Genomic DNA, 14,512 nt, shown 5'->3' on the forward strand with positions numbered 1-14,512 from the left:
TTCTCACTGCGCTTCATTAGCTTGTCAATAAAAGTCTGCCTCTGCAGAGCTCTGCCTTTCACTGGTGTTTAACTTGTGCTGAGTCGCCTTCTCTAGGCGCATACCTGTGGCACACCACAGGCGAGCGTTGCGCCATTTCCTCTCTCGGGGTGGAGGTGGGAGGCCACCCTGTGAAAGAGTCATGTACAAGGTACATAATTAACTACAGGACATGAAACATTAACATATGGGGATATTAAGATTGCTTAGAAGCTTCCTTAATCTGTGATCTGGTAGCAAAATAAAATAGCGATCCCTCATGACTTGAAAATATTTGTATGTTTTTGTTGGAATTTCTTTCCTTTTCTTCTGTGGCTCTCATGCTCCCTGGCAAGCTACAGTCGTGTAAGTGTTTCAGAAGTCAGAGTTGGACCATAACAAATTTTGTGGCAGATAGTGTATCTAGGGGAAGAATGTTAGGCATCCATTCTTAATCAAATGGAAGATTGTTCCAGGACTTCGCGCTAAGACGCGTGTGGGCCTAGCAAAAGGACTGGTTTTTACTCTACTAATCACACCTGGTAGTGAACTGATGCAAACTGAACGTGGACAGGGAAGCGGCACGCCAAACTGAATGGCCTGAGCTTTGGTATTTCTTACAGAAGAAACCTGGCCAATGTTAATTGTCTGCAGGTATTTGTAGTTGTTTATCAAAGCTATGTTTTTTGTCGTAGGACGTGAACCGAATGTGAGAATATCTGTAAAATTCCCTTTTTGGACCTAACCCAGGTAAGGTTCGGTAGAGGGATGGAGGGGTTTCTCTTTGTAGTGTAGGGAATTGATGGTGCGGGACTCCCCCAGTACTGGGATGTACTGGGACTGCTCTGGCTTGCAGGATGTTGTACCTCTCTCTATATTTCAGAGCGTGCAGTTTCTCTGAAGCTGTACGTATGCTGGCACCGACTCCCAAGTCTGCAAGAGCCTGCTGTTTCTTTTCAAAGGCTGAAAGGAAGGTTCCCTGGTATCTGAGTTTATTTCCCTGGAAAACCAGCGCGAGTTGGCTGCTCCCCAGCACGCACCGAGGCAAGAAGGAATTTCCTTGCACTTGTGGATATCTTGCTTCATAACTCTGCTTATTGTTTCATTTCCTGATGTAAGTGCTGGGGGTGTGTCAGTAAGCTGCTGTTTCCTCGCTGGGAAGCTCTTTATGCAGTACGGCAGCAAGGTGGGAGAAGAGGGGCAAGAGCTGGGTTTTTGAACTGGCTACAACAAAGACAAATGGATTTGCCTAATGGGGTTGATAAGTGCTAGAGGCAGAAAACAGACAATAAAGCAAACAACAAAACAGCAGTCAGTTGCCTGGGGGAATCACTGAGGGGAATCTGTCTGATTTCTTCTCTCTCTCTGCTTATCCAGTCTTTAGCTGTGAGTGGCTGAGGGAGGGACAATATCATGCACCGTGAAATCAGTGGGATCAAAACTCAGTAAGTTCTTCAAACTGCTTTTTAAACTGGGGTTGGAAGCCCCTTTAATTTGAGAAGAGAGATACCGTCCTTTTCAGTACAGGAAGATTCAAGTCATGAATCTGGAAACTAGGGAAAGGAATTCAGCTCTGCCTTGTCTTGGTGCTCAGGTTTCAAAGCTGACACAGGCTCATACTTATCATGGTATTTTGTTTGGTTTCTGTTTTTCAAACCTTTTAGAGTTCAGCGGAATGAAATTTCTTAGCTTTTTTTTTTTTCCAGTACCCATGAGGACTGTAGTAAAGAAATTGGAATTCAAACCATCCTACTCGCATAAAGCAAAAGTATTTTAATAGCGAAACCATGATCTGGCATCCCAAACTGCAAGGGCAATGTTCCAGCCCTGGTTTGGGTTGCTACAGGTAGGAAGGACTGTGCAAAGTTTAGGTGAAGGAGGGAGTATGGTGGTCTGGTGTTCTGTGGCTGTCACCTGTCTCAAGTAAAGTAGGAGTAGTGTCATTCTCTGGAAGTGGCTGGTGCTCTATCAAAGCCATCCAAAGCAGTGATGTGCCTGTTACAAAACTTGAGAGAAAGGCACAATGAAGAGCGAGTTGCTTAATCCCTTTTTTCTCTCTTTTTTCTTTTTTTTTTTTTTTTTTTTTCCCCCCTCTTTTCTGTAAAGAATGTCTCTCTTTTCTCCTACCCCCGTCTCTTCCTGGACACCGTGGACTACCTGTTTCTTTCCAGGCAGATGGGCAAAGGAAGCAGGATGAGAAGCGAATATTTATAGCTCACCTCCTGTTTATGTTCCTTTCCTAGCAGATGTGATGAGGCTCTCTACTAATGCTGGAAAAAAAGGGAAAAATCAGGCAGGAATGAGAAGTATGGCAAATGAAGACCATTTGCTAATGTGTAGGTCGTACAAAGTGCTTCCAATTGCAAAGATTAACACTTCCCACATCTTACTGGCATTGCCTTTTTTGTGTCCGTCTCCTCAGCCTGATTTTAAAACAAAAAAAGAAAACCAACGAAATCGAAGAGGAACAGCACTGCAGTTCAGACAGGTTCGCGTTTGCTTGACCTTCATCTGCAGAAACGTTGCCCTGTGGAGGCAGTGGGTGCAGAAATGTTCTTTTTCAGGGCAAAATCTGACCCCTCAAGTGGGATGTGAGCAAGGATGTACTGGTAAAAGAGAACAACTCATTTCTTGAGTTAAAACCAGTAGGATTTAATCAGGCAATTGCTGAGGTCCTGGAGGACAAGCTGTATGGTTTAAAAAGGCAACAGTTTGGACTTGTTGGAAATTGGGGAGAAAATCTTGCTCAAGGGTTTGGGCCTTCTTTGCTGCAGCATGGCTCCCAGGTAAAAGGATTTTTCCCTCTCTGGCCAAATATTTGGGGTTTTTGCATGCCAGCTTGCTACAGGGCAGCAAAATGGTGTGTACCAACCAGGCTTTCAAACAGAAGCACGGTTTGTGCCTTGAAGGAATTACTTCATGTAATATTTACAGTGCAAACATGTACAGAACCGGTTGGAGAAGGTCTTCCATACAGGGTTATGGCTTCATTGAACAAATCCTTGATCACGTTAGGCTCAATTTCAGAGGAAAATTGGGGTTCAATTTTTTTTTTTTTTCTTCTCCCCAAAGGGAGATCCCAGGAGTAGGCCAAGGTGCCTTGGAAAAAATGGAGGTGGTGAAGAAGCGGGGTGAGACATGCAGGCAGAGGTCTCTGATGCCGATATGTCCCATTTTTATTTCTTTGGAGGTTTCTGAGGAAGCCAGGGAGGATGCTGAAGAAGGCATCTGAAGTTAGCAGGGCTGTGCCTGGGCACTGGCAGCAGCGGGATCCCTCTTTGCTTCGTATTGTGGGCATAAGGGCCGCCATTTAGTCTTCTCCCTGTCCCTTTGCTGTCCTTGGGCCTGCCTGAGGGACTGCTGTAGGCATCCCTCCTTACAGAGGGCCGAAAAGGTCCTGTTTATGCTCAAAACCCTGCATTGGTTCATAAGTGAAGGGTTTTATTTGCAAACTTTGCTTTAATAGTTGCTGCATTGGATGCTTAGGGGCTGAGGGGCCTCTGCGAGGGGGCTGGGGCTGGTTTGGGCAGGTTCCAGCAGCCCCCGGCGAGACAGGTGGTGCCTTGGGGAAACTGAGGTAAAGAAGGGGGAAAAATATTGGAAAAAGGAGAGAAATGAGGGGGGGAAGTGTGGGGAACAGCCCTGCAAGCGCTGAGGTGTGGGACCGACTCCCCTGCTGCCTCTGCTCTGGCCCAGGGTCCTCCATGGGCTGGGGCACGGATGTTTCCGGAAGGACCCCCCCATTCCCTGGGGGAAGGAGTTGGCAGTGACGGGGGCAGTTGGATCCTGGAAAAAAGGGGTAAGGTGGGGGGGAAGGCATGTTAGTTTATGTCTATTTCTTGCTATAATCTACTTTTAATTGGCAGTAAATCAGCTTTCCTGTGGTTGAGTCTGTTGTGCCAGTGATGGTGATGGGTGAGGGATCTCCCTGACCCGTGGCAAGATGTCCTCCATTTTGTGTCCTGTCCGGCTGAGGGGAGAGCAGCTGGCTACAGTCAATCCAGCACAGTTTTATGTACTTAAATGCAGTAGGAGCTTACCTACCAGTGCAAAAATATTAGCTCTTTTGATAACTTGCACATCGTGGAGCTTGGACAGCAAATTTCTGATCAGAACACAGGTTCACTCAGTCTCCTCTGCTTTGCAAACACAGGTAGTTGAGGGGGAAGCAAAATGGCGGGACAAAAAGGATCCCAGTGACTTACAATGAAAGTACTGTTTTAGAGAGATTAAAATGTTACAGGCTGCATACAGGAGCATAAGTAGTTGGAGCCATGAAGTGAGGAAAAGATCAGTAAATGGAGCTCTTCAGCACTTTTAAGGTGAGTGGCTTGGGTTTCTGTGATTGTCCAGGGAAGCTGGCAGCAATTTTTGTCACTGAGATACTGGCCAAGAGTTTTTAGGATAGCTACTGTTAGAGCCAAGGAAGACTGTTTTTTATGCTGTGAAAGTGAGTATAGAGAGGAAAATAGCTGTTGCTTGTTGGAAAAGGTGAGCTGCTTATGTCTGACTTAAGGCAGCCTCATTTAAATTTCCTCATTTAAAGAAGGCCATTCATAAATTGTAAAATACATGTTGCAGGTGGCACTTGCTTATTTCTTAAAGATTTCACTCGTGGTAAGAAATTTTTACATGGAGAATGCTCCGTCTTTCACAAAAGCTCTGCAGCCTGACTGTCACTGATACTCCAGGTAATGAGTTAACATTTTGCTTGTTTTCTAGATTAAGATATTCACCTTTTTCATGCTTGGGGTGTATGTTTTCTGAACAATTTTTTTTTTTTCTTATTATTTCAGTTAGTATTTGGAGACTTGGTACCCCGAAGTTGTTGCCATTTGATACTTAGATAAAATACAGAACATGAGCTCTGCCGGATTGCTCCCTCTTTTCCTATTAAAGAGCACTTGCTGGTAGCTAAAAGGCTGGGGTTTTTGGTGGGTGTGTTGTTTTGAGGTTTTCTTGTTTTGGTGGGGTTTTTTTTTTTGTTTTTGTTTGTTTGTTTGTTTGTTTTCCAGTAAGGCTTTGATTAACTTTGTCACCCATGTAGAGTCAAGGACCTGTTGAGACCGTGTTATTTTACCTTTGGATTGTCTATATAGCCTTGACAAGGCTGGAGGAAGTGTTAGTTTTAGACAAAGGACTGGGATTTTTACTCTTGCTCCCTTAATTATTCTGGGAGTGAAGCTGCTGCGTAACCCTGAGCCTCTTAACATGCATCTTACTGCAGATAAGACAGGAAACGAAGGATCAAATGGATGTGACAAGTAAATTTCTGCATCTCTTCTCTTGAGACCTAGAAAGTTATTCTGGCTCTTAAAGCTTCTGCCTTCAGTAGTCTAGCTTTGGTGCTTTTCACACCCCAAATGTAATTTATTTCAGAAGTGGTGGACTATCTCAGCTGAAGCCTGGATGTAGTTATTTCACACTTCTTTGCTGAAACAGTGAGCTGTTGACTGTCTGCAGGGAAATGATGTTGAGATCTGGTCAGGAAAGCTTGAAAAAAGTTCCTCTCCTCCACCTCACAACCGCTTCGGTCTCATGCCTCGCCCTCCTGGCACATTTCTGCATAGAGCTGTTGAATTGCAGACATTGGATAAAGGGTTCAGACATTTCTGTCCATCTCAATTTTTAAAAAACAACCACCCTTCAAGAAGAAAAATGATTGATTTCTTAAGCTGTTGCTAACCTTGGATGGCAGCAGATGGCATTTAGGTCTCTGCTGACTTTGAGTTTGTTAGTTCCTTTTATTTATTTATTTTTTTTTATTCCTAACCAGTAGAGACTGTTTTCTTAGATAAGAGACTTGGAACAGCAGCCTGTATCGCAAGGTGCAGTTCAGAACTGCAGGAGTGACAGATGTGTACAATTTAGAGTGTGTCTCTTCCCATAAAATGTAATGGCAGCATACTGCTGTGGGGTTAATGAAACAGAGTTGGTTGAGCCCTGAATCAGGGTGAAAGAATTGTCAAAGAGGTTATATCTGGGCACACCTCAGCTTCTTGATGAGTCACCTAACGTGCCACATCTTCCAACCCTTTTTGCCTTTTCCTCTCTTCTTGCCTGTATTGTATGAGGGCAGGAGACTTCTGGAGCTGGCATACACCTGACAGATGCTCGTGGCCCTAAGGTAAAGGCTTTGCAGATGCTAACTGATCAGATCTTCCAGTTACAGAGCTACTTTGGAATGGGATAACGCTGGGTTTAGTGGGTTTTAAGATTTTTCTGAAAACCGCTATTAAATTTTTGGGCTGCAGTGCAAATCTGGTAGAAAGGCGGGCTCTTGGTGTGCAGTATTTAAGAAACGGGTGATTAATGCTATTGAAAAGGAAAGAGTAAAGCAGTGAAAAGCACATACCTGAAAGGGCCAGCTCTGCCATGGGATCGGGGAAAATAAGTATGTGAACAGTGCTTTGTGGAAGTGCTCTCTGACAGGGGGTTTTGTGTCTCGCTGTATGAGTTCTACCCACTTACTATTGTATCTGGTCTGATGCTATTTTTAAAAGGATGAAAATCCAAGTTGCTGATTTCAACTAGGAAAAGGTCTTTTTATAAACTTGCTATAGACGCTTCCTCTCCATAGGTAAAATTTGGTTTTCAAGATGGGTTTACATGTTGTGTGGCTTCTGATCATTGAAGCTTCTGACTTTTTTCATAACACAATAGTGATGCGAAGACAGTGGGGCTTGATTTGTTCAGGATGTGAGGCTGTATCTGTGTTTTGCTTGGATGTTTTTGTGTTTTAAAACCATCTTTCTTTGGGGGACTGTCCTGGTTACTCAGCATGACATGCGTGTTTGTCAGTGCAGACAAGTTGCTATTTTGCAAATGTTAAAAGGCAAATTTGCCCTTCAGTTCCCAGCATGCAGGGGGTTTTTAAGCATTGGTTTTGCCAAAACACGCTGCTTCCCACTTAAGTTCACTTATAGCCTGTTTAATGCGCAGTTCTCTTTTCCTGTTAGCTGCCTGTTTGACTCCACTGTGGGAAGCTGAACACGCAGTTGCAAGGAGGAAAATTGAAAATTACTTGACTGGTTTTCACTGTCAAGACTGAGAAAAATGGAGTGTAAATACTGCACAAATGAGTGGATTTCCAGAGCTGTCAATATACCACCTGGGCCACAGTTCCTGCTTTCAAGAAAGACTGGTGTAGTTCTAACTATCCTCAATTTGCATAGCAGGCTTCAGAAGAAAAGTGAAGTAGCAGAGCTATATTAAGTAGATTATTGAAAGCAAAATATGGAGGCCTGGACAACTTGGCAGGGAAGTGATCAACAGCCTGGGTTTTGTTTGCAAACTTGCATTACAAATCTGCTTTAAAAACAAGCCCTACCTGTGAGATAGCTTTATAGAAATGCAGATTTGGCAGCTGTATTTTAGAAATCGACAAGCAAAAAAAAAATCCCAGAGCATAGGAATGCCCATATCGGACCCCAACTGTTCAGAAATCTGAGTGCTAGTGACAGAAATACATACCGCCGTGAACAGGTGAGAGCTGGTGTTGCACCTTTTATTCTTTTTTTAAAACGGACCTCTTTTGTGCTGGAGTTGTAATTTCACTGTTGAGGGAGGTTCAGTGTGTAAGTAGTGTAACATATTGTAGAAGACAGAGTTGAAATCAGTCTATTTCTAGATTTTCATTAACAAATGAGTCCCTTGCCAAGGTTGGAGGACATAGGAAATGTTCATATGCTTTTGTCTTATTAGGCACACTTTTCTTTTTTTAATAAACTCAGTATCACAACTTTTGGTTTTTACTTGTACAATTTGTTCTTCTATGAACAGACGTGTTTACTACTTGGATCTTGGAGTTTGGCTTCCCTCTGTAAAGACAAGAAAAAAAAATACATGTCAGCACAGAAAACAACCTAAGAAAATGAACCTTTTAATGGACAACTCCCTAACCCTTCTCCACTGTTATGCTGAAACTTCTTTTTTTTTTTTTTTTTAACCTTTAAAATCTGCTGCTGTTATGTGATTTTTAGTTTCCATGTCTGTGTAGTAATCTAAATTTATTTCTTTCAGTGTGTCTTGAAAAATACATTTTACATGAATTAAAAAAAAATAATAATAATAAAGTCACAGCTGTTCAGTTACACGTTCTCACTTTAGACCGCCGGAGGTGCGCGGAGGTGCGCTGGGCCAGGGGACCCCGCGGGGTGACAGATGGGACCTGAAGGGGCTGCTCTGCGCGGCCCCTGCGGCGCTGGGAGGACTTGGCCTGGCGCAGGGCCCCGGGGCAGGACCGGAGGTGGCAGCGGGCTCTGTGGTTCTGCCAGACGAGCGGCACTCACCGCTTCTCCGGTTTGCTGTGCTTGTGTTTTCTAGGTGCATCAGAGGCTTTCTCCTTGGCAGAGCGTGCGGGTGGTCTATTGCAGTACGGTGGTGCCCTCTGATGGTGAGTACCGACACGGAGAAACCTGGCTCACTTGCCTCCACCAACTTGAGTCATCTTCCCTGACCCCCTTTCTGTTCAAGCTTTTTTGGCTGGGAGGTAATCCGCTTCTGAACAAAGGAAGTGAGAGAGAACACAGTCAAGAAGAATTAAGGAAATGGTCCGTGAGGTCTGTGTGATGCTTACCTTTCAGGCTACTGTGTGCCTCGTTAGCTTTATTTATGTCGTGCAAGTGCTCAAACGGTTGAAAGCACTATTTGCTGCAGTAGATAAGTTGTGAAGCCAAGGCAATTTTGTTCCTTTATTTAAGTTCTGGGACAGCTCCGACATTAAGCTTTTTTGATAAGGTTGTCTTTTTTGATAAGGTTGTCCTAACATAAAGCAAAAGAATGCCCTGGTGGAACTTTAAACATCTCAGTGTGCCAGAACGCAAAGAGGAAACAACCAGCTTTGAGATTGGTGCCTGCTTAACATCCGCATGCTGTGCGCAAGGACTAGAGCACTTCTGCTGACTGACACAAGCAGTTAGTGGATCCTCTCTCCATTAAGGCTTGTTAATAAAGCCTGAAAGCTCATAAAGTAAAGGGCTCCGGCAGAATTGCTTCCCCTGCCAGGTTAGTGACTGTGTGCAAACACAGAGAACGTGACTGTTGTGGTGAACTTGAAAACCTGAAGGCTGAAATAGGCAGAAGTGTAGAGGACAACTGCAAGGCTGAGAGGATAACATAAGCGTGTAGCTATTTGCCTGATTTGATTTTACCTCTCTTCCTATTGTGCTTGAATAATTCTCTTATTTCTTCCGGTAACTTCACCTTTACCAGTAGTAAATGTTTAATGCTGGCTTCTTGCTTAAGTTCTTATGCAAGAACAGAAATATTTTAAAAATACTGATGACCTGTTACTGGTGCACATACAGTTGAGTCAAAACTTGGTGGTGCTCAGATGGAATTCATACTTCAAAGCAACTTTCATGCTTAATATAGCGTGTAAAGCTTTTAAAATCCTCCGTGGTCTTACTTAGCAGCTTCCCTGGCCAGGTTGTAGGTGTCTGTAAATGTAAGTGAAATACACTTACATACAATTACTTTCTCTTACTTGTCCCGTGTATTTAAATACTGGCTTAAAATTCGGTCAGTGAAGATTAGCCAAAATGTTAGCTCCATAATTAGTGAAATGCCAAAATGCTTTGCCCACTTAGTAACTTGTAGTTGCCCTCATGCAGGCAATCCCCAGGGCTGTCAGAGCAGTGGAGAGCAAGGCAGACAGCCGTATCCAGTGTCTTGTTAATAACTGTTACTGGAGCTCTCTGTTGCTGTCTGTTAGGTTTATGTTATTGACGCGTCCTTTGGATTTTTCTTTTTATTTATTTGCCTCTGAGCTCTTCCTTCTCCAATGCAGTAAAAATCTGACCAGGCATTATTTGTGTGGGAGGTGATGAGAGGATCAAACTGGAATTATGGGCTTTCCCCACCAGTGAATTAGGCTAGAAAATTACTTTTACAAGCTTTTTGGAAGGAAAACATAAACCAGCTGTAATTCCAAACTTACTGAGCTTGTCCTCTGAAAGAAATAATTTGGTCTTTAACACTTCCCCTGTGCTAGAAATCCTTGGGTTAGTTTTGTGAGTGCTACCGATGCTGATGACTCTTGGTGCAGTCTGACACACTGCATTTATTGCTGAGATCTCCACCTGGTCTGTGGAGGGTTAAAATGCAGCAGGGCTGGTGCTGGTAGGGACTTCCTCCAAAGCTGGCCGTCATGGAGCTGCGGTTGTTGGGGATACACAGAAAAGCGTTGGTGTGAACGCTGGTTTCTGTTCCGCAATAAACTGGCTCGCTTGCCTGTATGATCAAGGTAGCGTTTTAAATAAAGAATGTTTTTCATGTCTTGTGGTTGTGAGAGCAGTATGTAAGTTCATGTTGTATGTGCTGCTCACGGAACAAATGAGTTCAATATGTAAGTGGCTATTTTAAGCTTCTGAACATGTTGATCATTCCTTCTGAGCCTACTATCGCAAGCGTGGCTAATGCTGATCTATTCCTTACTAGCCTCTTGCTCAAATACTTCAGTGAAAATGCAAGAATCTGATAGCTGGTGTTATAACAGCTGCTGATAAGGAGCTTGAAGTTCTGACTGTCCGAATGAATTGGCAGTTTGCTTTATTTTTTTCAGTAGATATCTGACTGTTGTCTCTGTGTTTTAGCCTTCGAAACACTAAAGCTACTAAAATACTATCAAGTGTCTGATTCTTGAGAATAAGCATTTGTAGGCTTCCAAATACTGGGGCCTCTTGGGATGCTTTAGTCATTTTAGATGTCCATACTTGGTCACTTCCACCTAGGCTGTAGAGATTAGATGAAGACCTCTTTGTTAGCACTGGATAGCAATTCCCTGGAGGGGGGGGAAAAGCCTTTGTGTGCTTGATTCAGTTCATGAAGGTGTGTGACAGTAAACTCAAAAGCCTGAGAGAACTCTTCTGCCTTTGTTAAATTGTGCTTGGTGCATCCTTTCCCAACATACATGAGCCTCCCTTTTTAGAAAGGCGTGTTGCTTGAAGACTTTTACTAATACACAAACAATCCTGTGATAAATGAGTTAATAATCTGTCAACAAATGGTTGAAAGGGGGAGATATAAAGGTCGTTGGCGGCAAAACTTTCTGAACAGTGGCATACTGAGAAATAGTTGCCTTCGGTAGTTAAAATGGCATTATTTGCTTCTATTTCTACTTGCGTTGACTCCTTTGACCAACCAGTTTTGACGTCAGCTGCTTAATTTGACTTGGCATGTCAATACGTGAGTTAAATGAGTTGAAGTAGCTGGTGTGGTTCATGGAGTTGGCCAAAGCTACAACAGGTGGGAATACTGAGCCAGATGCAGTGTGGGTGGGTGCGACTGCACAGTCCTTGAGACGTGGCAAATGCTCTGTGCAATAAGAAAGGCCTTACGTTTTTACATAAGAAAAATACGAAGCAATGCAAAGTGAATCATTTTTAGGTGTGCTGCTATATCTTAGCAACTACTGCACTTGGGGAAGATTTTGATTGTGAGTCAGTAGAGGGCTTAGGGAGTATGAACTTTTAACTTCTCTTTTCTATTTATGGACATCCCAGAGCACACGGAGTGGGCTGTCTTTCTGGCAGTAGAATAATAACTAGCCTACAGTTCCTACAGGTCGCCACCATAAATTTTAGAAAGGTGCACTGAAATCCTTAAGAATGCTCTTGAAAAAAACTCCTGACAACGCTAAAGAAATGGAGAATGTTGTTTTATCTACACCTAAGACGTAATGTCTGTCTTCTGAAGTACAAAGTGTATTGATCCCATGAATTTTAGATGAAATGTCCTTGAAGTTTAAACTCAGAGCGCTGGAACCTCATACTCCTGACTGCTCTCTTAAATATTTGTTGCCTCAGGACAAAGGGAGTAAACTAGAACTAAGTAAGAATAAAAAGGTTTGAAGTATGTACTTTCTTGATGTTCCCTAATATACACAGTCTGCCTTTGTCTTCTGGGCTATAAATCCTCTTAAATTGCACAGTGTTTTGTCTTCCATAGTCCAGAATACTTTGATTCTCAAAAACTAACCAAAACAGACTGTGTTCTGTGTTGTGGCTTTTAGATAGCATGTTGCCTTTAGTATAAACATGATTGTGCTTAGAGTAAGTATCTCTTTTCCACAAAGCACAGAAAGTTTAACATACTGCTAAGTTCATGGGCGTGAAAACCTCTAGCATCCCTCCGTTTTTCTTTGATGGAGACATCTCTCGATAAAAGATGAACCCAAAATTTAGTCTGTTTTATGTTCAGCTCATAGCCGTGTTAGCCTCTTTCTCCATGGGACCAATATAGAACTATTAAGAGAAGATCTGTTAATTTTTAATGATAAACTTTATATTTTTGTCTTCTTTGTAGAAGTGACAGTGGTTTACCAAAACGGGTTACCTGTGATTTCTGTGAATCTTCCATCCCGTCGTGAACGTTGCCAGTTCACGCTTAAACCTATCTCAGACTCTGTCGGTGTGTTCTTACAACAGCTGCAAGCAGAGGACCGAGGAATTGATCGGGTTGCAATCTACTCAGCAGGTACTGTTGTTTACAAATGAATTTATTTACTTGCTTGCTGGCTATTTCCATCCAGCCTTTTGCTTTTTAATAAAAGCTTGTTACGGTGTGAGTTCTTGGGCGTTCCTGAAAAAGTACACAGTAAAAATGCTGTTCCTAGAGTATGAATATTCTGTTAGCTGTCCTTGTTTAGTCAGATCTGCCAAGGAAATCTGCTGCATGAAGGAGGAGGAAAACATACCTAATACTTAGCTTACCTTCATTAAGACTGATACCTTTGGTTTTGATGAGTTTCTTACTATTTAGTAGGAAAGATGCCAGCTACGCAACCTCTGTAGAGGTTCTAATTGATTTGTAAGGAATTGGGTGTAAAAGGTGGTACAAGGGAAACAATGTCTTGCTTAGCTATGAGAACTCAGTCATATCTCACTTAACGTCATCTTTTGCCATGTTTTGATCAATAGCAGTGTATCTGTGAGCCACCAAAGCTCCAAAATGTTGTAAGGATGTCTTATGAAAGTGCAGTCAAAGCAGATATTTCCTTAAAAGTCTTGCCCTGGGAGGGAGGTGTTTGCTAAGTTTCTACTGTTTAATGGTACTTCATTTCTACTGGTTAATGAGTCGTTTGTGTTTGCCTTACAGATGGCACACGTGTCGCCTCCTCCACGGGCATAGATTTGCTGCTGCTGGATGACTTCAAACTGATCGTTAATGATGTCACATACCATGTTAGACCACCAAAGAGAGGTAAACCAGCCTGGTTCTGGTCAACATCACAAATAAATTTCAATACTCTGTTCCTTGTTTAATTGCAGTGTGCTTTATTAACTTATTCAAGAATATTAAGTGTTATTTCTAAAGGAAACCTTGCAGTTTCTAGTTCTGGCCTTGGAGTCTCATTTAGTGACATCCAAGTAATGGGAGCAGTCAGTGATGAAAAGCAAATATTCATTTTGCTCAAAGCCAGTACCCCTCATAGGAGGAATAAATGAAGAAATGTAATTTCTTTTAATTTCTATATTTTTCTGAGTTTTTTTTCTTATTACTGAAAAGCAATATGATTTAACTCATTCTGAAAGAGTCAAATACAAATAGGAATTAAATTGGAACTTAGATTATCTGATTATTTGGAAGAATAAATCGTTCCATCACCTGACAGTTAACATAGTTTCCTTTTAAGTGTGGTACTTAGAATATTGCAAATAAACCTTGAAAACCTTGTTAGCTTGGTGTTTTCATTTACCAGATACTCTTTCTCTAGGCAGCTTTATAAAGTTGCTTCATGAAGCAGCAGGTTCTTGCATGCCTGTACTCACCTCTGAGGACTTAAACAAAAGGACCAGCATTGGAAATGTTGCTCTGCTTGTTGCTTGGCTCATGGATAGTGGGGGGGGGGTTTATCTACCTTATTGTTCTGTTATTGTTGCAGGCAATAATGTGAAGTTTGCAAGCAGTATTTATCTACTGATACAGGCTGTCTTCCTCTGTGGATGTAGTTAGGACGTTTTTGCATGGAAAATAATAAAAATGTGTTCTAGCATTTTATTGTTCGTATTATAAAAATACCAAGTAAAAAAGAGATTTCTGACTCAGGGAACTTTGTGCAGCCACTTGTGCTTAGTATGTGGGAGACTCTGGAATTTGGAAGCACAGCATTGGGTGAGATGCCGTTTCTCCCCTATCTGTGGGTTAGACTGACCTCCACTAGAGGCAGTTTTTTCCAGTCTCCTTAGAAGCACGTTAACAGAAAACTCTCCATTAAGACTGGGTATCTCACACACACGCAGTTGCACTCTGCTCTCTCACCCCACTGCTCTGTGTCCTGAATGTGACGAGTGAGGAATTTAACAAGGTATCTCTTCCAGCTGTTAGCCCCAGAGCGCAGGTGATGGTATCAAGCCTAGCTGGTCTAGCCTGTAATTTTTAATACAACTGCATTAGAATGTAAACATGGTGTCTGTTTTTACACCGAATAAACTGCTGTCCCAAGGTAGGGCAATTCATATATCCCACTTACCTAAGGTTTGAGAGAGCGAAG

At 42.5% G+C, this 14,512-nt stretch overlaps 1 protein-coding gene across 6 annotated transcripts in view; it reads left to right on the plus strand.

Annotated features, from left to right (window-relative positions):
- MCU (mitochondrial calcium uniporter) overlaps window positions 1–14,512 on the plus strand; it is an 84,667-nt gene that overhangs the window by 63,087 nt on the left and 7,068 nt on the right. For all 6 annotated transcript variants that reach the window (XM_086752029.1, XM_086752026.1, XM_086752031.1 and 3 more), the window contains 3 exons: window positions 8,344–8,413; window positions 12,325–12,495; window positions 13,117–13,221. In XM_086752029.1, the coding sequence (XP_086608155.1) occupies window positions 8,344–8,413; window positions 12,325–12,495; window positions 13,117–13,221 (346 nt within the window). The remainder of the gene's footprint in view (window positions 1–8,343; window positions 8,414–12,324; window positions 12,496–13,116; window positions 13,222–14,512) is intronic.

The sequence above is a fragment of the Chlamydotis macqueenii genome, chromosome 7 (assembly GCF_036417535.1).
Source record: "Chlamydotis macqueenii isolate bChlMac1 chromosome 7, bChlMac1.mat, whole genome shotgun sequence".
NCBI lineage: Eukaryota > Metazoa > Chordata > Aves > Otidiformes > Otididae > Chlamydotis > Chlamydotis macqueenii.